Source organism: Strigops habroptila, chromosome 12, assembly GCF_004027225.2.
Source record: "Strigops habroptila isolate Jane chromosome 12, bStrHab1.2.pri, whole genome shotgun sequence".
In the NCBI taxonomy this organism is placed as follows: domain Eukaryota; kingdom Metazoa; phylum Chordata; class Aves; order Psittaciformes; family Psittacidae; genus Strigops; species Strigops habroptila.
This window is the reverse complement of record NC_044288.2, coordinates 12,820,345-12,843,460: the sequence shown is the minus strand read 5'-3', so window position 1 is coordinate 12,843,460 and position 23,116 is coordinate 12,820,345. Positions and strand designations below refer to the sequence as shown.

Sequence of the window (23,116 nt, the reverse complement as noted above, 5' to 3'; positions counted from 1 at the left end):
GCGCAGTGCGCGGCCGCCGGGCTGCAGGCGAGGCGCGCGGCTGGTGGCGGAGCGCGGGGCTGCTGCTGCTGCGGGAGGGCCCCGGGGCGAGGGGAGCATGGAGCGGCGGCCACCGGCTGCGGCCGCCGGGCTGGGCAGCGCCGTGCGTCGCCCGCCGCACTAAGGCGGCGACGAGCTCTGAGGCGAAGCGGGGCGGCGAGCCGAGCCCCGTGGCTGTGTGTGAGCGCGACTGAGGCGGCAGCGGCGGCTCTTCCCGGCGGGCTCCTCGAGGCTGTGCGGGGAGGCTGTGCACCTCCTCCCCTCGCCCGGGCAGAGGCGGGCGGTCGGGGCTCCCGCGCGGGCGGCATGAGCGCGGCCCCCTGAGGGACCGGCGGAGCGGGGCTCGCCCCGAGCAGCCTCCCCGGGGGCCGCGGATCGGGCTCGGCTGGGACCTGCCATGCCTGCCCTGACTCCTCCCATGGCATGAGCCCGTGCTCTCCTCCCCTCTCCGCCTGCTTTTGGTCTTTCTCCGTTCCTGGGCTGTCAGATGGGATAACGCGCACCCGGGCGTGCGGGGCTCGGCGAGGGAGCGGTGGAGGTAACTGGTGACGGCCGTCGGCTCGCCCGGAGTCGAAGATGAGCTGGCGGTGGGCTCGCCAGCACGGGAACGGCGGCTCCTCCGTCCTGTTGCTGCTGCTGCTGTGGCACTGCCGGGTCCGGCCGGCCGGCGCCGATAACGCCAGCCAGGCGTACTACACCGCCCTCATCAACGTGACGGTGCTGAGCCCCGAGCGCGGCGGCCCCACGCTGCTGAGGATCGACCGCGGCCGCTACGGGCAGGATTCCCCCAAGGTGGAGGTCAAAGGCCTGCTCGTGGCTCCCGTCCCCATCAACGGAGGTAACGCACCCTTTGCAGCCCGCAGCCGCTTGCTGTCGGGTGCCTCCATCGCGGGGTGGTTGGCCTTTGTCTAAGCTTTGCAGACTTTCCCGGGGAGCTCTGACAAAAGAGGAGGAGGAACTTAACCAGACGAAAACCAAATGATTTTTAAAATCCGTGATTTGATAGTGCTGCTCTGCAAAGCTTAATGTGTCTTCCGGCATGAATACCAGCACGGTAGTGATATTAAGCAGTGAAGGTGTTATTTCTCAGCTAATTACAGAGAGTCTGTAGTGATAGGTAACAGTATTTGGTTACAGCGTTGGCACGCATCTGAGAACAGCTGCACAGCTATCTCTGTGATAGGTGTGCATCTGGATGGCTGTTGCAGCTGCACGAAGTCGTGGTTGTTCAGTGTGTATTTCTTATAAATGCTGTTTAAGCTGCCCTTAGAGACTTGGAAGGACTGAAGCCATCAAGTTGTTACTGTCTGGCCACTCCAAAATGTGCTTGTTTGTCGTACTGAACACTGTGTAGTGTTTCCATATAACTTTTAAGTGAAACTGTTGTCCATCATTATGGGTTGGTTTTGGCAAGCGTTGGTTGTACAGAGAACGCTAATTTAAACAAGTGAGAGTATTGTCTTGATTTTTGGCTGAAATGGAACCAATTGCTTCAGTCATAATGATGTGCTTTTAGTAGTATCTTATTTTGCAAATGCTTCTCGATGTTATCTAAACTGCCATCTTTAAAAAATGGACCACTTGATGGATCACAGTGGTCCCAACCTGTCTCCTGGACAGTAAACCTCTGAATAATGCATTAAGTGAAATAACGTAGTCAGTTAAAACTAGACTCTAAGTGGTGAATATTAAGAGGGGGGTTTTTTTAAAGTAATTGATAATGCAGAGCTACTGTATTATTAAAAGCTGTTGAGAATTTACCAAATCTTAAGACCAGGAAAATACTTTAATGCTTCTTCAGAACAAAATGCATGCTTCTAGTACGTGAGAAGCAGACTGTGCATCAGCAGATGCTTGCCAGTTGCATTGGAGCTCGGTTTCATTAGCTTTGGAAAGTGTTAACTAGAATATATTGATATAGCATATCTTTGGGTGGATGGGTGAGGAAGCTGAAATCGTTGAGCAAGTTTACTGTAAATGATTTTCATTTGCACTTGAGGTCCTGCCTTTCCCGTGCTCTCAGAGTCAGCTGTCATCAGATATGCTCAGTCTGTCTTTCTTTTGCTTCCTGGTATTCCTCATTTCAACACACACCCCAAGCACCCTATGAAACCAGGAGGTCGTCCTGAAGGTGTTAGTCATGTAAACACTGTTACTGCAAGTAGAATCTTTATGGGTTTTAAAACTGCTGCCTTTTAATGTATGCAAGGTATCAAAATGCATTATTTTTCTAGTAGCCGCATTATTTGCCAAGAAAAGCTTTCAATATTAATTACTTTTTAACCTGCTTCTGTAACTTTTTCTGCTTCCTTCTGATACGGTCGTCACTAGAGTGTGATTAAGACATTGAGGGAGGGTGACAGCATTTTCACTGGAAGCTAATAATGAGAGAAGTGCTAAATAAAATTGAGCAGTCCATAAGGAGCATTTCTACACCTTACTGCTGAGGATTATGATGAATAACTTCGGTGAGAAAGCATAGCAGGAATTGTGACTCTGCAGACCTTGGCTTCCGCAGTTTTGACATGCTGCAGTCATTCGAACTTTGCCATCAGTTGTTGGGGAGATTCAGTTTTGTCCTTCTGTTTGGCAACAGAAGACTGTTAAAGCAAACATTGTAGCAGCTGTTTTGCTTTGAAGTTCTTCTGAGTTGTTCTATGTAGATTGCCATATAATATACATTTTAATTTAGTTTTGCCGAGGCATGCTTCATGTGCCTTAAAAATATTTCATGTCCTACAAAAGACTGGAATATTTTATGCTTTTAGATAAGATGTTCTTGATTGCTTAAGGGTCTTATGTTTATATCCTTCTGCTTTTTGTATCTAGATTCTTATAAAATATGATGCTGTCTTGCTGAAAGTAATTGCTCTAATGCCTTTTTATCAGCCTCTTAATACTGCTGTAGAACGTGTTTGAAAAATAGGTTTTTTCTAATAGCTCTTAACAGCAGCTCTTGATAATAACATTAACTTTTAGAGCAGTGAATGCTCTGCCCAGTTCTCACATGTTGAGAAGTAAAGGACTCTACAACTGCTAACAGCTATCTTTAAAGACTGTAATTTGTTTTACTGTTGTTCTCAAAGCTAACAAAGAGGAGAGAATGAAATGGCTGTGTATGCATTGGCATTATGAGTGCATCGCAGTTTTATGCTCCAGAAACTGCTCTGAAGAAAAGATGTAGTGATCAGTGGAAGGGGATAATGATACCAATAAGTCTCCTTGAATATTGTTATTGGTAGAAATACATCCAGGAATATCTTGTAATTAAGTAATTGTTACCAGAGTCTCAGCCAGCCACTAGCACTAATTCTGACTACTTAGTAGCCATAAAATAATCCTGGAGACGTTGGATCAGCAATTACTAAAATATGGTGCAGAGTAATTTGTCCCTGCTTTGCCTGCAGGAATGACAGGCATGCTCCTGGTGTACAGCATTAAGTTACCCCTTGCTGTAGTTTAAAACATAGTTATTTGACTTTGACACTGCTTTGATGTCAAGTATTCATCCATTTGTGGGCTACCCCTTGAAATTTCCACAAACGTGGGTGATCTGTTAGCGCCTTGATGGTGTAGACTTAGAGCTGGGATGTCCTAAATGACTAAGATTTCTTACTCACTGCCTGCAGGGAAAGAAATGAATTTACTAATTCAAGATTTCAGGTCAGTGATCTGTGGCTGAACATACACCATTTGTAACAGCACAGTCTGTGATTTGAAATGTTGTGCTCTGCAGTGTTTTTGGTTAACCTGTGTTCTTGAGTATGCCCAATATTATATATACTACTACTTGCAGTTGCCAGTCCCATATGATTACCCATCCTTTGAAATCTCACTGCAGAACAATACATTGAATCACTTCTCATTTCTTTAGCAGAATTTCTTTAATCGAATTTGACATCGCCGTGTTAATACACATATTAAAACTCTTTCCCTGTTCTTTTTATAGACCCTTGTATGAAATGGATACTGGCTTTCCAAAGCAATGCTCCCCTGGAAGTGATACGGCTGTAATTCGTGTGACCGCTTGTGAATGTGACTTGTGCAAGTGTAGCTTCAGTGAGCTGTCGGTCACAGTTGGCTGCTGGGTGTAAATACTACACCTGTGTGCATATGTCTTTCCAAGTGCCTTCAATGCAAGATAGCAGCAGAGCTTCTCTGTTCATCTCTTCCATTCTTCCACTTCTTTTTCATACTTCCTCTAACTGGTTAATCTTTTGTCATGATTTGTAAGATATATTAGAAGAGTGTTTTAAACAGCTTCTGGTTATGAATTTTTGCAGATTATAAAAAAAAAAAATGCTTCTCTTATTCTGCATGGAAGGGTAATAGTGAAAAGCATCTTCATGGCCTGATGCAGCTTTTCTGATAGTTCAGGTTTATATTATCTCTTCGATACGGTTACTGAGCACTTCTCATTCAGTTCTGTACTCTGTTATTTGTGACTTTGTGGAACCGGTAATTTCAGCCCAGATTTCTTGCAGCAGTTGCCTAGTACTTGTGGCAGGGTTAGTACATGCACCGTGTAAACTTTCAGCCCTGTGCCACTCCAGTGACCTCTGCTTTTAAGCATCGTTGGCATTAAGTGCCTGACACTAGTTGTGGTGCTGACATTTAGGAGTCAGGCATATTCCTCTTGCAATGACAAACCAAGATAGAAGCCAATGAAAACTGACTTTAGTGGTTCTTGATAGAAACTTCAGCACTTTGTGGCTTAGTTCCCTCAAAAATGTTCTCCATGGTGAACAGGACTCTTCTGTGTTGAGTCTGGGTTGTTGCATGTCATTCTGGGTTTGGATACACAGTTGAGGACTGGAAACATCAGGCCAGTGTTGTCCTGGGTTTACCTGTAACAGTTATTTTTCTCTCAAAGTCCCCTCCTAGATGGTTGGACTTTGCTGGTTGGTGAGATTTTGTGCACCTTGGCTGGCTTGGGTAGGGGAAAGCAGGCAGGGTGATGAGGACTGGAGGTGTGAGACTCATAGGAAGTGAAACAGCAGCAGATTCAAAGCCAAACTTATAGATGTTTGGACTCACTGAGCCAATAGGTCAGGAATGAGGGGGTGAAGTGGGGCTGGAAAGGGACTGGAGTCTTAACAGCATGTGGGGATGATGGTTGTATGAAATCTGCATTGGAGAAAGAACCTGTAGAAAGTGGAGACCTCTGTTGAAGGGGTGGTAGGCTTGTGGCTGGGCAAGGACACTGAGAATTTGAGGAGAAACATATGTTAGAAAAATGTGGAAGTGGGGAAGAAACAATATTGGCTCAGTGTTAGGAATGAAGGTATATCTTGTGCATGGTACTGTAGCTATAGCATTTGGTGGCATCTGTCACTTCATAAACATGTTGTGTGAACAAGTTTTAGCTGCAGAAGGCTTAAAATGCCGGTTTCCTGGTAACTGCAGAGCTTTAGGTAGCATTCAGACAGAATTTTGTATTCCTTTCTGGCCAAGAATCCAAACAGTAGGCTTTAGGAAAATGCAACCATCAAACACATCGTACTAGAAGAAAAATCTTGTGTCGTGCATCCATCCTTTACCACTGGTCTCAGTCTCCGGCTTAATTAGCAGTCATTAATTGATAACAAAAGTGGTAGTTATAGGTTGGAGTTTATAGCCATAATTGTAGTATCCTTACTGAGCTAACACAATTAAATCTGAACTATTACAGGACTCTTTCAAGCTTCAGTGATTTTGTTTTGTTTAACTTCTTCCCTGAAACAAGATTACCTCTTGTTCAAAGAGTTTCTTTTAGTGTTAAAGCCAGCTTTAGTCAAAGCAATTACCTGAAATAGCTCTTGACAATAGAATGTCGCTGTACATAACTCAAAGACACAACTTTTAAAAAGTGGAAATTATAACTGGCTTGAATAAGTTTTATATTGATAATAACACAAGTAGTAATGCATTGAAAGAAAAGGTATCTATTACATGTTTTAAACCCTAATGGGATAGCAAAGAACTGTATCCCTCCTTGGAATTAGAATCAATCACTGCGACTGTGTTGCTTCTATAAACTTCCCAGCCAGATTCCTTCTCTGGAAGCTTTATCACACAATTATAACTAGCGTGTTGCACAAGGCTGGCTGTATTGCCAGTCAGGTATGCTATGTAGCACCTGAGGGGATGCTTTGGGGTGCAGGCTGCATGGGACTCCATCTTCCCATGTGCTGTTTTCTTTCCCAACGAGTCTCTTGAGCTGCTGCCCCTCAGAACATTGGTGGTGTCTCTCCATCTATTGTATTACAGTGATTGAAGGACAGACTGTCAAATGATTTCTGTATGTGTAGCTGAGACAGACCAGCTCTGGCAACTGGTGCTGGCCTCAAAGAGTAGGGTGTTAACAATATTAAAAGATCTGATGTTAAAATCTATCTATATATAAAAAGATCTGGTATTAAAACAGGAAATAAAATAGTTAATGTCCAGGGTGTGAGATCATAGCACTGGCTTTTTTCTGTGAAAAGGGGACAAAGTCTGAAAACAGTCAATGCAGCAACCTTGGCTGAAGTGGGACATGACAGCTACGTTCAAAGCAACACAAGAGCAATATAAACGTACAGTTTATGAGAGAAAAGTGAACCCGGTCATGGTTCAGAAGTAGGAGACAGTCTGCATTCAGGCAAGGTGTGTGCTTCTGACAAAGCCTCTGACAGCTGACTTGCTAATTTCCTTTTTGCTCGCACAAAATGGCTATTCCTCTTACAGAGGGAAGGCTAAAGGACCTGGTCATGCAATTGGAAAGGATGAGGAGGAAAGTACCATTCTGTGCTGATGTTAACTTGCCAATACCTCTTCAGTAGCTGAGGAAGCCTGTTTGGATCTATTGCATTATGAACTATTTCTTTCACATGAATCCCTAAAATGCTGTCACAAACATTAGTCCTTCAGCAGGAAGGGCTCTTGAATTTGCAAAAACCCACTTAAATGCTTAAGGAGGAACATGTATGCAAGTTGAGCAGTCCTGTGTGTTCTGCAGGAGGAAACTGGAGCTCTCCTAAAGTTGAAAGTAAATGTGCAGCCTAATAGTAGATACTTAAATTGCAGCTGATTCTTCTGTAAAGAGGCTCTTCTGTGGTGTTGGGGCCTACGGCAGGAAGGGAGATATTTACAACAACATTGTACATAGCTCTTTAACCCAGCAGGCTGCCACTTCTAACAGAAAATTGTTTTTTTGCCAACACATTCATGGTACATAGGTAGACATGGAGAAGGGAAAGGCAGAGTAAATAACTTGTATTTCAAATAAGCCAGAAGAGTATCACACCCATAGGGTGTGCAATCTAAATACTTAGATTGCTTTCTGTATGCTTGTATCTTCTGAAATTATACGAGTGATCATTTCTTTTTGTATGCAAATGGTTTGTTTTAGAAAAATATTAATTTAAGGTGAAGTTGCTTTTCATTCTGGTATGGACAGCGGTTTTGGGCCACCCACTACATGAAAGACATTGAGGTGCTGGAGTGTGTCCAAAGGCAGGCAGCAAAGCCTGTGGAAGGCCTGGAGCACAAATCGTATGAGGAATGGCTGAGGGAACTGGGGCTGTTTAGCCTGGAGAAAAGGAGGCTCATGGGAGACCTTATTGCTCTGTACAACTACCTGAAAGGAGGTGGTAGCGAGGTGGAGATCAGTCTTTTCTCCAAGTAACAAGTGATAGAACAAGAGAAAATGGCCTCAAGCTGCGCCAGGGGAGGTTTAGGCTGGAGATTAGGAACAATTTCTTCACCAAAAGGGTTGTCAATCATTGGAACAGGCTGCCCGGGGAAGTGGCGAAGTCCCTATCCCTGGAGGTATTTAAAAGACATGTACATGTGGCACTTGGGACATGGTTCAGTGATGGATTCGGCAGTGGTTGGATTTGATGATCTTGAAGGTCTTTTCCAATCTAAACGATTCTGTGCTCATCCAGGTAATACTTGCAAGCTCTAGTCTTTTACATCCTATTTGGACTTTGCACACTGGAGCATGGATAGCATGATAATGGAGAGCTGTCAATGACAATTCTTGCTAAAACTCTTCATTTTTCTGTGTCCCTTATAAATGCCAACTGATGTGTCTGGCTCATTAGGTGTATAGGAGATGATTTATTTTAGCCAGCTTGCTATGCTGGAAGGGTGACTGTGATTATAAGCCTTTCACTGTTCTCAGGCTGTATTGTCAATTGAAATGATGAGCTGAAAACCTCGGACTTTGCACTATTGTTCCTGAATTTTATTTAGTTAAAAGTGAAAAGATTGCATGACACGTGTGGCGTAATAGGTTACTAATGTAAAGAAAAGAGGATTGTGACTTTTTATTGAATCTCAAGTGACTTGCAGGTACTCGGTTCAGGTTTAGCTAAACCAACCACATTTTCCTAAATGTTTTTGTACTAAAATAGGGCTACAATAATAGTGTCAGCTGTTACATTTTCATCAGGACGTACTGATTCCACCTCGTCACGAATAAAATGCTGTATGCGTTTGAGTGGTGTTTGTTGGTCTATCTCTGGAAAGCTTTTATCTCTTAATATCTTGTTTCCTAATCCTGTTGCTCTATCCAGTAACATTTCGTAGCTCTGTCCACAGCTGACAGACTTTGATCTCTACCATGGTAGAAAATTCTGTACTACTTTTCCCACAGATGCACTTTCTGTTATCTCTTGCTGCTTTATCTGTCGGTTTATAAGCCCAAAATGTCAAAGTGCCTATGTAAATTCTTGTTAAACTGACCTGTTTAACGGACTTGTGAGTGCTGCCTCCCTTCTCAAGGTGCCTTTTGCTGCTTTTATGTCTTTTTTCATTCTTCCAGCCCATTACCTTATTTTTGTGGCCATTTTTGTTTTCACTTGGTATTTTAGTTTTGAGCATGGTCGTACTGAAGCAAACTACATAATCCATAGGATTACTGCTCTTCATCCATCCCACATATTTTAAGTAAATTTATGTTGGCCATAGTGTCTAATTTCAGAGTTATTTTTGGCAGTTTGAGGAGAATCTGTGGACTTATGGCCATTTATTGAATGGTATTTTCCAAAGTATATATCACATCAAGATTCTTGAATGTGATTTCACTGGGGAAGGATGGGATTTTTAGCTTTCAAGGCTTGAGAAACTTCCTATCACAATCTGCTGATGCTTTCCCCCTCCTGCATTTGTAAGTGGAAATATTCTGAGCAAGGGGGAAGTGTGCATTAAACTGCTTTTGTCTGAACAGACAGAATGTCTTAGCATCAAGGTTTGTTGCAATGTACAACATTTCTATGGTTCTATCACATTTTCCTTTATCATTCCTTTAAAAAATGTCCTGTTCTCTTAAATTTCTTCAATGTAAGGCTACAAAGGCAAGCTACAAAAATGCAGTCGATATGGAAGTGCACTCCTATGATCGTTGCTGTTAATGATGACTCTCACCAGTGCTCCAAAACTACGTGTGATTCAGTGCTAGCTGGCAATTTCCAAAGGGATTCAAGTAATAATGCTAGGGTAATGGAAGAAAATACTCTGTAAAAATCGGCTTCGAGCATCTGTATTTCAGATTTTCCCCGATTCCTGTATAAAACAAAAGCACAGATAGAAGAATACAGCAAATAACCCTCCATGTCTGAAAGGTCTAATACAGCCTTGAAAAACAATCGTGAAAAGGATGTGCTTGTATCTGGCTCCCCACCCTCCTTCCAGGGGAACAGGGAGAGGCACTTCTTGTCCAAATTAAGAGATGCAATGACTTCCTGTATGACTGCCACAGTATAGATTCAGCTGCACGAGTTTTCTTTAGGCAAGCAAAAGGTTTTCTTTCTCCTTTCAGAAAAGATCCTTTAGCTGTTTGAATTTCCTCTGCTACAGGTTTTAACCTGAGCTGTGTTAAGCTGAGAATGCTTAAAAAGATCTTTGTTTTGTTTCCAGCTCATAGGTTAAACTGGATGTTTTTTGTAGTCGATCATTTGCTGAAATCTCATAGTCTGTGCTGAAGAACTCCCTTCTTTAAAAAGGAAAAAAATATGGGACACTTCATTTGAATTGCTCTTAAGAACTGCAATGTTTTCAGAGCTATTATGCAAATAAATTGTTTGTTTATGGCTTGAAAAATCACTGTTTATCCCAACCATTTGTAGTACCCAGAGATTCTTGTACTCTTGGCATTTGAAAGGGTAAATACATTTGTATTATAAGTTGCTGTTGGCACTAAATTTCTAAACTCCCTTTAATGATATGACCAGTGTATAAGACTAAATTGTGTTTCCAGTTGTGTAAACAGAAATGTCTTTCATCAATTTCAGCTGCTGTACCCTGAAGTTATCTTCTGTGTTTCATTTTGTGCTTTTGTACATAGCTCTGTGTGGGTTTGCCTTGTTCCAGGATACATTACAGCATCAGGAAGGACAAAAGAGCTTTGCATTCTGCTGAATTCAGGCATCTGGCATTTGCCATTTCTGTTACTCCTCCTTTATGCCATCAGTACCTGTTTAGCTGACAACTTGAATACATCGTGTTTGCAAAACCATTTGTTTCTCTATGAATTTGAATGCACTTCCTCATAGGCAAAATGCGTGCCGATGTTGGCTGCTGGGGTTTTACAAGATCAGCTTTAAATGTTGTCCTTTTTTACCGTTGCCTGCACATGGCAGATAACTCAGAAATCCTGTTTTCACAACCTCTTTTGTTTAGTTATACTTCCCACTGCTGTGATATTTATGACTGCATTAGAAAAAAAGTTATACCCCCCAGAATGGCTGATAAACAGCTGTTTCATAAATGCCTATAGCATATGATCCATATTGTAATATTTTTCAGCCTCTAGGCAGGTATTGATTCAAATGTGAATTCATTGTTCTAGCTGCACTAGAGTTAAAAATAGCTTGTGTTAGTGAGCCTAATTCTCGGGCATATAGTCAGAGCTTTCAGTGTGTGAGACTTGGTTTGTTAAATACTTATTTTTTTATAAGAATGCAGCTATCTTTAGGCTTTGTTAACAAGAGGGGGTGGCTTCCTAGTGCATAACAGTGAAGTAATTCATCAGAGCTTAGAGTTAAGGGTTTTGTTTAATTTTTTGCCTGTTTGAACCAATTGCCATCTATGTAAATGTATTTCCCATTTCAGTTGCAGATCGCCTGGGCTGTGACCCTCGAACACGTTTCCAAGTTCCACCGAACACCAAGCAGTGGATTGCTTTACTACAGCGAGGAAACTGTACATTTAGAGAGAAAATACTGCGAGCAGCTTCACATAATGCCACAGCTGTGGTCATTTACAACAATATATCCAGTGAAGAACCAGTTACAATGACCCATCAAGGTAAATAAAATGTAATCTCCTTCACTGTAATTCTTTTCTGCCCAAGTATTCTTTTGCCATGTAAACTACTGCTAAAGAGCTCTTGGCAGTGCACAGATGCTATTTGAAATAGCCTGTTCTCTGTTGATGCTTACACGTATGCAGTATAGCAAAATAAGCCAATAATTCTGAAAAGTTATTTTCCTGTACTGTACATTTTATCCAGTGAGGAACGCTTTCCTCTGCAGTGGGATATGGGTGTTTTGGAGGGAGGAAATACCCGTTATATCTTAGGAGCAATCAGTTTCAAACCTTTCTGAAGAAGAGCTGACATGTAATGGAAGGTCTAGAATTTTACAAAGCTTCTGAACCTGAAGAATTTTTATAGTAGCATGTCTTGAACTGGCTGTTATGGTGGGACTTTCAGATGTTAACAGTTGTCAGGATCTGAGCTTGCGTGCTTTTTTTGGTGATGGTTTACAGAGAGCTCTCTTTCCACGGTGCATCTTTGAGTGCCATACGGGAACCAACAAAACTTAGGGCTTAGGAGAGCAGTTGCCTCTAAGTTGTTTAGAGTTAGACTATTGCTGGTCTAGAATGATGCTAAAAATCTGGATTTTTACAGATTTCTACTTTTTTAAGACTGTGTGTAAAATTTCTCTATTACTAGTGAGTTACTTGAGCTGGTGGGAATCATACATAAACATTTTCCTTGGTTAAAAATGATGTTCACAATTCTGATAACTACACTTTTCATTTTCCCAGAAGGTTTTTTTCAATTTGGAATTATTTAGCTTAATCAAAAAAGGCATATTTCTATATTTGATGGCTGGCTGACTTTATTTTGTTGGAATACTTTCCTTTCTCTTTTAAGCTTAGGGGATTGCTTGGAAACTGGAATTGCCTAATTATTTCTCTGCATATTGTCACACAGTTAGAATTGAATTCTTTTACTGAAGAACTGCTGTGTTTGCTTCTTTCTCTCTTTTTTTTACAAGGGAAATGTCTTGTGGCTGCTTCTGGTTTAGTGGGGTTTGACCTTCCCAATTCTGTGTACTACAGGAATTTTCCAGGGAAATTTTGACCTCTGTTTAGCAATTCAAAGGCTGTTGGCAGTCCAGTTTTATCTTGGGTACCTTCCTAGGGCATTTTTACAAGTAATCTGCAGGCAAAAAGTCCCATACTCTAGTGCAACACTTTTTACCACCACCACCTTGTGGTTTTTGCCACTTCTCTCTCTGAGGTAACACCCTCCTAAACCTTCAGCTCTGGGCTCTCTTTGAAACAAATTCCTGTGTGATTGTAAGGTCTGCAGTGTCTGCTTAGCAATGATCTGTGACTTCTCCTGTGGCCTGGAATACCTTACTATGACAGGAAAAAAAGGCTACTAATAACACTACAGCTCTAGCATTGTTTGCCCTGTTACATGTTAAATTATATAAAGCGTTTAATTATAACTTCAATACCTTCTTTCTTGTAAGGCTGTTAGATTTGGCAGGTGCTTTCATAGCAGTGGGATGGTGTCTGTCTCTTACTAGGAAATCCTAGTTCACTCAGTGTTTCAGCTCTGATGACTGGTGTGTTGCCTTTGAAACTATCAATAGGTACAGTGGTTCTGGTAGGTTGAAATAATGTCTCAAGTTATAAAACGTGAGAGCTGCTGTGGATAAAATGATGCCTTGTAAGCCAGCCAGGCAACTGTTTCAATACTTTCAATACAATTGGAGAAAAGCCAATACTGTCTGCAGCATGTTGACTTCAAAATACTTACTCATGGCAAGCTTTAAAAAAATGTGATTAGTAGAGATGATGTATATTGTATCTCTGAGTATTTGGGATACTGATGTTTAGCTGCAAGTACTTAGTCCCAGGTATATTCTATCACTGATTTGGGCTGTAGGCACTCTCTCAAAATTAATATTTGATTTGAAGTGTTCAAACTGTGTGACAGACTAAAAGTAATTATCTAGAACTGAAGTACCACCTTAGCACCACACTGTAATGAAGAGGAACGTCACTCCACAGTTTTTGTTTTGATTGCATTATGGTCGTGTGAGGGATCTCCTCAGCAATCTGTGCTTTGCAGAGCTTCCTATAAATAACTTCCTCTTTGCTTGATGTAGGAACTGCAAGTGTGTGTAACTGAGGTGTAGATTTGTCCTTCTTTGGTGTTAGCCTCAGTACAGGGAGGGTTTGGAATTCCACATTCCCCTCAGAATTATTCCAAGTGGAATATATATTGATGAACCTGTGCTTATGGGATGAGCCTATGCAAACAAATGTTGTGTGTAAAGCAGTCTTACATATGTTCAAAGCACTGTCTGGTCTTCCTTTATCTGTAGTTTCAACTGTATCACTGCTTGTATGCTGTTTAGGTGGTGAAGACCACATCATCTGCTACTTGGATATTCTGGTGTGCTACATCTCCTCTTCAGGATTTTCCCTAAAAGTTGGGAGGAGTTGACGCTGTGTATCTGATGTGTTTTACTGCTGATTGAGTTGAATGTGTTAAATAGGGTTGATACAAAGTGAAAATGAAGGTGAGCCACCAAGCTGGTCTTGCTTCCATAAGATGTCTAGTGCTGTGCAGCATTCATCTTTGTCTTTTAAAAATGCATTCTTCACAAGACAATTCTGCAACTGTATTATGATGACCAGGTTCATGGCTCTACATTTTCTTTCCATAGACAGGTGAAAATAGACCTTGTGTCTTTTTATATCACTGTAATGTCATTTTTGTACTGCTGTGTACCAAGTCTTAGGAATATTCTTTCTGCCTGGTGAAGCAGAAAGGAAAGTGGCAACTGCTGGAAATGCACACTCTGAACTGCACACTTTCCTACTTCAGTATTTGCATGAATTCCAGTCACCTGCTTAGGCAATGTTTGTGCTAAAAATAAGCAAAATATTATATAGATTTGTGTGTTGCCCACCTGCAGAGAGGTGATTCCCTAAGAGAAGAGCTCAGTAAGCACTTCTCACCTATGGGATTAGCATTTTATCCAAGTTATTTTATGCTTGAACACACATTTGAAAATTTTAATCTTACGGAAATTTGTTCGTGCTCAACATATTATTTAGCAGAATATAAATTCCATCTGGTGGCTAGATAAGAAATGTTGCTCTTGAATCAGTTTATCATCACCATGTCATATGAACAGTTTCTGTTGCTAATACCAGAATTTACCTTTTCTTGTGCGAGAGTCCAATAAGTCTCTGCCCCTTCAACTTCAAGTTGAGTTTTAAAGGTATTGATCTTAAGGAGTTGATGAGCTTTAAAAACAACAACAAAAATCTGTTGTTATTATTTGCAACATTCTCTTCTCTGTGTATATCCTTGTATGTATTACTGGGTGTATGTAAAATGAGTTTATTTCACGCATTCTCGTAGATGTCCTCTGTCAGCCTAAGCGAAGGACATCTTTCCCAGTATAGGTTATGTTAGACTATGATATCACTGGCAGGAAGGCAATTTTATGAGTGGTTTTGCTTGCTACTTCTGTTAAAGCAGAACAAATATTGTCTAATGTAAAAAAGAGCCCGTGTGGTAGAGAAAATATGTAGTAGCTGTCTCCTTTATAAACAATTATGGGAAGAGGAAGGAAATGCAGGTAATGTGTCTGGTGGAGGCAATCCTGTCAAGTACAGAATAGTGAAATTTGCTATTGAACTTCTCTATGCAAATCTAGACTTTTATTTAGATTTATAGAAAATAATATAAGCCAAAGAAGCCTCTAAAGTTAAAATTTCATATTCAGAATTTATGGAACAAATATAGATAGGAAAAGAGAAATATAGAAGAGAGTGTCAAAATGAAGTTGCTGGATTCCAACAAGTACTGTTCATCAGTACTGAAGAAATTTCTTGAAGTATTTAAACAACTTCTAATATAATACCTTTTTCAGAGGATTTACCTGATACAGGCAAATCTTTTAAAGTCTTCTGAACAAGCCGCAGGCATCTCATCAGTGTTGCTCTCCATTGCACTTGTAAAGAAATGACACCTTCGTTTTTTCATGAAGGTGTTTGTTTCTTGATGTGCGCAGAAGTGACATTCTGCTGTGGTACTGTGGGAGAGCTGCCCAGCACTAGCTCTCAGAAACAGCTTCCTCTCAGGGGGAGGATTTCTCATGGCCCTGTATTCACTTAAAAAGCACACTAGCACAGGAAGCAAGGTCTCTACAAGCTTTGAACTGTGATAAAACTGAATGTATTTTATGTGGATTATTTTAGGTCACTGGGTCAGAGGCAGGAGGGACAGGAAGGAATTTGGAGTTATTGCCATCTAATGGCTATTCCATGTTCTTGCCCTAATTCGGAGTGGGTGGACTGCAGATACCAGCAGTTGAAATGCCACTTTCTTGTAGCACTCTCACTGCATACAGCCAACCTCTTCCTCTGCCGCTTGCCTTTTCCTCACAAATGTCTCTTTATGTAAATCTAATCTGAACTGGTGCGTGAAAGCTGTGGCATTGCAGATTATTTTGCACAAATGTGTGCTGATGAATATTTCTGCTCTGTGCCAAATCCACTGCAAAACTTTCCTTGGATTACTGTCATCTACTTTTAATCCACAGCTCGAAGCCAATTTTATTGTATATTACAATACTGTTGTTACAATATCTATTAATTTACTCTGGCATGCTAGTGAAAAGGAAGGAGAGATGAGTCATTAAAGTTGAAGCTTGAAAAAAGGCAAAACAATCAATAGTCTAACCATAGTTTATGTATCTTTGATCACTTTATATTGGTTATATTTGCTAATTGAAAATACGGGGAACAAGTGTCAACAGCATTATAGTTTATCCTGTTTCCCAACTGCGTTTCTTGGAGGTGTATCCATCAGGAAAATCTGTCACACAGTAGATGGAGGTGTCTGACACTTCACAAGATGTGGAGAGGAGCGTGTTTGAAGCACAGATTCTGGACCATAAGGAAGCACTTGTCTCTTCAGGAGAAGCCAGGGAAACCCCTTTACAAAGCTAACACAACCTCAGTGCCTTGCAGAACTTCTTCCCAGTGTTTCTGCGTGGTACATGCCTCATCCACAACTGAAATAACAGCTAGGCTGATTTTTCCTTAGCCAGCTGAAAGGGTAATTAGTTCTGTGACTGTGAAAAGGCCCACGGGACTGTTAGTGACTGTAAGTAATTACATTCTTTTTTTTTATCCAAAGTCTGAGCTCCACCAGCTGAGTAATTCCTAAACTATATAGATTTGGTGGAATCAAATTTATGATATTCATCTATGAATATGCTATTTATGAAGCTCTAAAAATATTTTGTAGTGTCCTTGGGTAAGGCTCTCTTGCCATTTCTCTTTCGTGCTTCACTGAATTTGTTTGGAATGATTTTCCAGATTGATGGATCTGTATGGAAGTTGTCTGTAGATAGAAGAAAATACCAGGAGCATGACAGATTACCCTTCTTAGAAATAGCAGGGTTTTTTAGCTGCAACTTCCATTAGTGAGAACACGAACTGCTATCCAGAAATAGCAAAATGGAAGCCACCTACTAGCACTTGTTCACACTACAGAATGCAAGATTATGGAGACTTTTAGTATCAAACTCCAACTGTGTCTTAAATTGATGAATGGACCAATAGTGTCTATATTAGATTAATATTATTGATCAATCAAGAATGTGACAGTGTAACCAGTGATTAGGTGTTAATGCAGATCTAAGGTAACAGCTTTTGTACACTGTTGAGAAGTATATGTGAAGAAAGGTGGTTTTCAAATAAGCAGAAATATCTCGAAGATAAAGACATTTTGGAAATGTGTGAAACTGTGACATGAGGAACATTTTTCAGTAGTGTGTCATGTGTTAGGATTATACCATTTCCCTAGTCAAAACTTAATGTGATTCTTCTGCTCTTTACTAATTTGCATTTGTTCAAGGTTTGAATATAAAATTTGGCCTACTCTGTTAGCATACTGATACCTTAACAGTAAAAGTAGTCATTAAATAGGACTGCAAATGCAGTTTACTCACCATAATACATAGTTAAATGCTTGTGAAACTGTATGAACGAAAGAAAAAACTGTGCATGGATTGTGGACAGAGATGATAAAATGATAAATTCCTTTGTACTGAGTTTGTGGGTTGCTTTTATTCTTCCATCATTAGTTAAGTGGAATGTTCATTTCCTTTTCAAAAAAATTGAAGTGTAAGTAGATGCAAAGAAGCATTGCTAAAAATGGTGTGTGAAATGTCTCTAAAATCATTGTAACATCTGTCTGCTTCTCCCTTATCTAGGCTTGGTTTTCCCTAGAGTAAAGAACCCGAAAGGTCACATGTATTAAAAATACATATGAATGTATTTCCCAGAAGATAAAAGTCCTTCTACAGAAAGGGAATATGTGATACAAGTGGAATGACTAAGGCAGTCAAAAGCGAAGGAGGGGGACATGGCAAAACCCAAATCCATTGTCCTTACCATTTTAAGTGAACTCTGCTGCAGTTCTGGTTCCAGAATGTAAATTTTCCTTTTGAGTGCTCCCTCCTTCTCAGCCCAGCCATGAATCTGTCTTCATGGTGCCCATCAGGAGCAGCTTAGAGAAGAGGTGGGTGCATCTTGTAGCTTAATAGAAGGATCTTAATTTTCCTAACAGCACTTAGTGTAGTATGACTTAAAGTAGAAGACAAGGAGCTGTCTGGGTGAGACTGATGAAAGGAAATTATCTGCAGTAGCTCTGAAGTCCAACACCTCTGTTCTACATACTAATATTATATTGTCATAAGCTATGATTGTATCTTTGAGAGACTGTGTTGGTTTTCTTGAGTGGGGTGTGCTGGGTGTAGCAGAGGCAGCTGGACCTTGTTAGGCTTGAGGAAATCCAGGGGCATAGCTCCACCATCTCATGTGTATCGGTGTGATTTGGACTTGTGAATAAAGCAGGATTTAGCTGTGACTACCTGTTTTGATCTTATGCAGATTTCTTCTTAATAAACGTCTCCCTGAGTGTCAGAATGGAGCAATTGGGTTATGAAATAATGTGTTAGCAATTGTAATCTAAATACAGCCCAACAGTTTCCTCACCCGATTTTGTTCTTTAGCTCTCCTTTTAGGAACTCTTACTCATGGTAGCTTATAAAGCTGATCAAATATATTGCAAGAACATGACAGCGAGGCGTTGTTTCTTGTTTAATGAAGGGGCATTAGAAAGATCATTACTGCTTCTGAGACTATTTATCACCTATGGACTTAATTTAAGTGGTACAGGCTAGCACAACAAGAATCTGATTAGGCTTCAATATTTGTTTTGAAGTTAGCTGTCACACCCATCTTTGGAAAGCTACTCTTGCTGTTTCTGGTTTTCTAATCATATGCCTCCATCCTATGCTTGTTTTTCTTAAAGGAGCAGAACTTTGTGGACATCCATCACATGTTTATGAGCATTACAGCAATGCGTGGTACATTGCAAAATCCTGAAATGTATGTAATCATATTTAGAGGGTGTAGGGCAGTGTCCTTTCTTAGCCTGGCAAGGTAAAATCTGTTGAAGCTCTTTGCTGCAATCAGAGAAGAGTTTTGAGTGTTCTTCAGACGCTACCTCTAAATTGACTGTATTTTGATTGCAATTCATAGAAGCCTATTACTCACTGAACTTGGAATATCTACTTCTGTGTCCTCTGAAGTAGACAGCCCAAATTCAAGTTTTAACCTCGGAAGCTTGCCTTTTTTTTTTTTTTTCCTTAGATTGTTTTGCATAGGTTTGTGTAGCAAAGAGACTTGTGATTTCTGTGAATACTTGCTTAACGTTTTGGGATACTTACTTGTTCAACTGGTTGTATTTAACTGCATCATCCTGTCTGACTTTTATGTAACCATTTCATATAGTGTTGTCCTTCACAATTTTTCTCATTGTAGTGTTCTAAGATCTGTTCCAGTGTCTGACACTACAGGAAATGGGCATCCTAAAGTTAAATGTTTACATACAGAGGATAATTCATCGTTTTCAGTATAAAGGCAACAAGAAGACAAATGTTTTAAAATTATATCCAGTCTAGTTTTAAAATTGATGTATATTCTTGGCATTAAATTGTTGCCTTGTTCAGAACTAAATAACTGACATTATGGGTGTTTTCTGTTTTCAGAAGTATTAGATTTGGGACATCTCAAACAACATATTTTGCTCCTGAGATTGCACTTGTGTGTTGACAGCTTGGATGTGCTTTTGTTTACTTTCTGATTGGATCAAAATCAAAATGTGTGCAGCTAGACCTGTTTTAATTGCTCTGAAGACATGCCAAGGCTCTTCCTCTTGGTGTCTGCTTTTCCAAAAGCCTGTTTTAGAATGCAAGACTTACTCAGATATATTTTAGTTTGATACAAACCAGAAATTGGTCATGAAGAATAATTTGTATATTTTTCCCCTATGTTGTTGAGTACTTATTGAACTTGAACTTAAAAGTGATGCTCCCCAGGCTCACCTTTTCTAGCAGTGCAGCTTTGCATATAGCTCAGTATGTCTTTTCCCTTTCCCTCACCTCACGGGTTCCATGGATCATATCCTCTGTGGCTAAATCCCTTACCTCGTAGAGGTAATTCTCGCTCCTGCCTCTGCCCCCTTGTAGCTCAGATATCCTCTGGTGTTTTCACAGAATTTGCAATCTGTCTTTCAAAACTTCATATATAACCATAGTTCTTTTCCATTTTCTTTTGTTGACGTTTTGTGGGCTCCCAAATGCTGTTGGAGTGGTTTCACTGTTACTTAATGTTATTCCAAGAAATCAGTCACTCGCAGTAATAGGACTGATCCCTTTCCTGCGTGCTGAATAGTGTGTGTTGCTGTATTTTGATTTCTGATATGTGTTCAGAAGTGCTTAGCATACAGTTACAGGATTTTAATAAGATAGGGAAGTCTGGTATGTGAAGATGGGCAGTTTTATTTCCAGTTATCGTTATGATGATCTAGTTGTTGCAGTCAGGTAGGTGGTGGCATTTCGATGTCTGAATCATGCCCTGAATCCAGCCTGCAAATGACTCTCTGCACCATTCTTTCTTTATCAGGAAGGTAGGATTTTGTTTGCTTTTTTCAAAGGAAGTACTCAGAAATATCCACCAGCAGAATTATTCAGATAAATGTGTTAAGTTTAGCTTTTAAAGAACTGAAGTCATAGAAGCATTCAGTTACAATTAATTATTGCCTGCTCTTTAAAAAGAGAACAATATTCTTGTGCAGGCATGAGGTGAGTGCAGCCTGTCTGCTTCATGCTGTGCCTGCAGCATCAGCAGCACTATCAAAGACTTAGAAAATTACAAGGACTTCAGCTGAGAACATCAGCCATCAGAAAAGTCTTAACCTTTGTTATTAACCTGACTTAATTCTCACTTCTCTGCACACCTTGTTACATCAAATCAGAATAGTTCAGTGCCTCTTACAGGTGCTCCAATATTTGCCATGCATGGGATGGGATCTAAGATTTTGCCCTCCCCGTCTGTGTGGAGGTGCTTGAAGCATTGCAGCAGTAGCAGCAGTTTGGTGCCAGGTTGCTCATATGCCCAGGAGGAAGTGTCTCACCTGCCCTTGCCCCATAGCATTGACGAAACAGCTGCTTGGGCTGTTCACAAGCCCAGGAATAAAAAAATCAGCTGTTTGGTGGTTGCATTTTGCCAGGCTGCCGTTCCCTGCATCCTCTAAGGGACAGTAGATGGATGGAAGGTACCTGAAGTCTGCCCTTTGAATTTTAGCTTGGTATCCTGGCCATAGTTGCCCTTATTTTGAGCTTCAGGCAAACATTTGGTAGTTAAGAATCAACAAAACAAACACGAAATAAAACAATTATTTGCTTGTGATGAGACTAGTAATTTTTCTTTGAGATTACTTTCTATTGAGTTTCTAAATGTGCTGTGTTAGAATTACTAGGAGATATGGATAAGCTACTGAGAGAGCAAAGCAGTTTCCTTAAGAGCTCTGCAGGAAACTTCTGGATGTTGATATTTTTCCCATCTTCTTGGGTTTAGTGTCTTAGCTTTTAAATCCTCTCTTCTCCTCTCCCAAAGTATTATTACACAGATTTAATAGTTCATTGCAACTTCATTCCTTTTCATACATAGAGTTGTATATCTACCCTCATTAAATATGCACATGGTAAAATTGCACGCTAGAAAGAGCTGTCTGGGCTTGGATGATAGCAATTAAATGATTTATATTTACAGGCGTCAATATTTATCTTAGGCCTACCCTCTGTCTTAGCTCGTCATCTATGGTTGAGCATGTAGTTCATTGGCTTTAGCTAGCATTCCAGCTTATTCTCTCTGGACACTGTGTTCTTGGCTGAGGAGAAGTGTTGCTTTTCATAAGATGATGTAGTAAGACCATAGTCTAACTTTTGCAAACACTGTTAAATCTTTCTATGTTCACCTGAGGGACTTTTTTTTCTGCTGAAGTTTCAGAAATGCAAGGTTTCAAGGTGCTTAAAATAAATGAGTTGGTGTCTCTTCCTGCCCCCAATTGTTCTCAGAAAGGGAGCTCTTGCTAAAATTATTTAGGGTGATGCCCCTGACAAAAATACGGATGAACCAAGTCCCAGTTTTCACTGAGCTTCAGTATGTTAAACAGGCACCATTTATTTTTCTTTTCTGCAGTTCTCCTTGGCTCTCGCAGGGTCAGAAGCAGCAGTAGCACTTTGCCTGTTCCCAGTTGAGTCATTTGGAATGCAAATCACTTTGCAGCCATGCCAGTGGTTCCCTTTGTGCTGGGCTTTATATAAAACGCGTGACAGATTGTCAGCTTTGTCACATTTCCTGGGCAGCAGGGAATAGGTAAAGGCTTCAGCTTTTGATTCAGGCAGAACTGGACTAGTATGGGAAGATATTAGTCAACTTTGCTTTGCAGATAGCTGTAGTCATGTCAGAATGCTACACGGAGTGCTTCTGGCTGATATTTTGATACTGACATAATTCCTTGGTGCAAATAAATACCTCCTGGGTAAGCTCAGCAGAATATGTGCCCTGGGGAATACAGTCCCCCCACACCCTTCCCTGCCTTGCTTTGCTATCCGAACTAGATATGAAAACCAGACTTGAAACCTAGGGAAAATACCAAGAAGTACCTGCTCAGGATTGATCTTTCACCACCTGAGCTGCAGGGGTTTGGGGTTGCAGGAGCATGTGCTGCATCTACATATAGAATCTTGCAGGAGGTGGCTCTTGTCCTGTAATTAAGTGCTGCAAGTGTGGGCAGGGACTCTCTTCCCAACCGGACAAATAGAAGTCAGAGTGATTGCCTGAAAATAAAGTGGTGGATTTTTACTGTTTCTGAGCTTTGCTGCCTATTAAATATCTTGCTTAGTTTGCATAAACCCAAACTCAGTACATCTCGATCTGAAGCGTCTCTGGAGAGCTGGAATACAGTGGACCTTGTGTGAATCTGTGGATACTAGTGATTAAATAAGTTGTATCCATAAATTGCATTGGGTTTTGGTTGCTTATACAAAGCTTTTGAGTTAGTGACACTTGTTTCAAAAAATACTTATTCAGAAGGAAACACTGAATGTTTTCTTTCCTACTTAGATGCATGCTACTAGGACAAGGCATGAATGTCTTTACCTTTTAAACTTTAAATAAGGAAAAGTTGAAATTTCTTGGGGAAAACAATTTTGGGGCTGTAGAATATTTTATAAATTACTGTGCAAATCTTAATTTCTGAGATTATCAGCTTTGAGTCTTCTGAGTAGTTCTGTCAGCACAATCCACACCACCAGTGCTAGGGAACTTGCTCTGAAACCTGAGGATAGTGACTGCAAAAGTTGCTATTTGGCATGGTGAATTGAAAGAGCAATGAGATAACATTTAAGACTGTTACACAACTCTATTA

General features: G+C 40.7%; 1 protein-coding gene across 4 annotated transcripts in view; it reads left to right on the top strand.

The window, feature by feature from the left end:
- The window catches only part of RNF130 (ring finger protein 130), a 56,401-nt gene continuing 33,285 nt past the window's right edge, over window positions 1-23,116 (top strand). The window contains exons 1-2 of one of the 4 annotated variants that reach the window (XM_030505139.1): window positions 1-877; window positions 11,119-11,313. In XM_030505139.1, the coding sequence (XP_030360999.1) occupies window positions 616-877; window positions 11,119-11,313 (457 nt within the window). In that variant the 5' untranslated portion in view covers window positions 1-615. The remainder of the gene's footprint in view (window positions 878-11,118; window positions 11,314-23,116) is intronic. The other 3 variants (XM_030505138.1, XM_030505141.1, XM_030505137.1) reach the window with 3 other exon arrangements.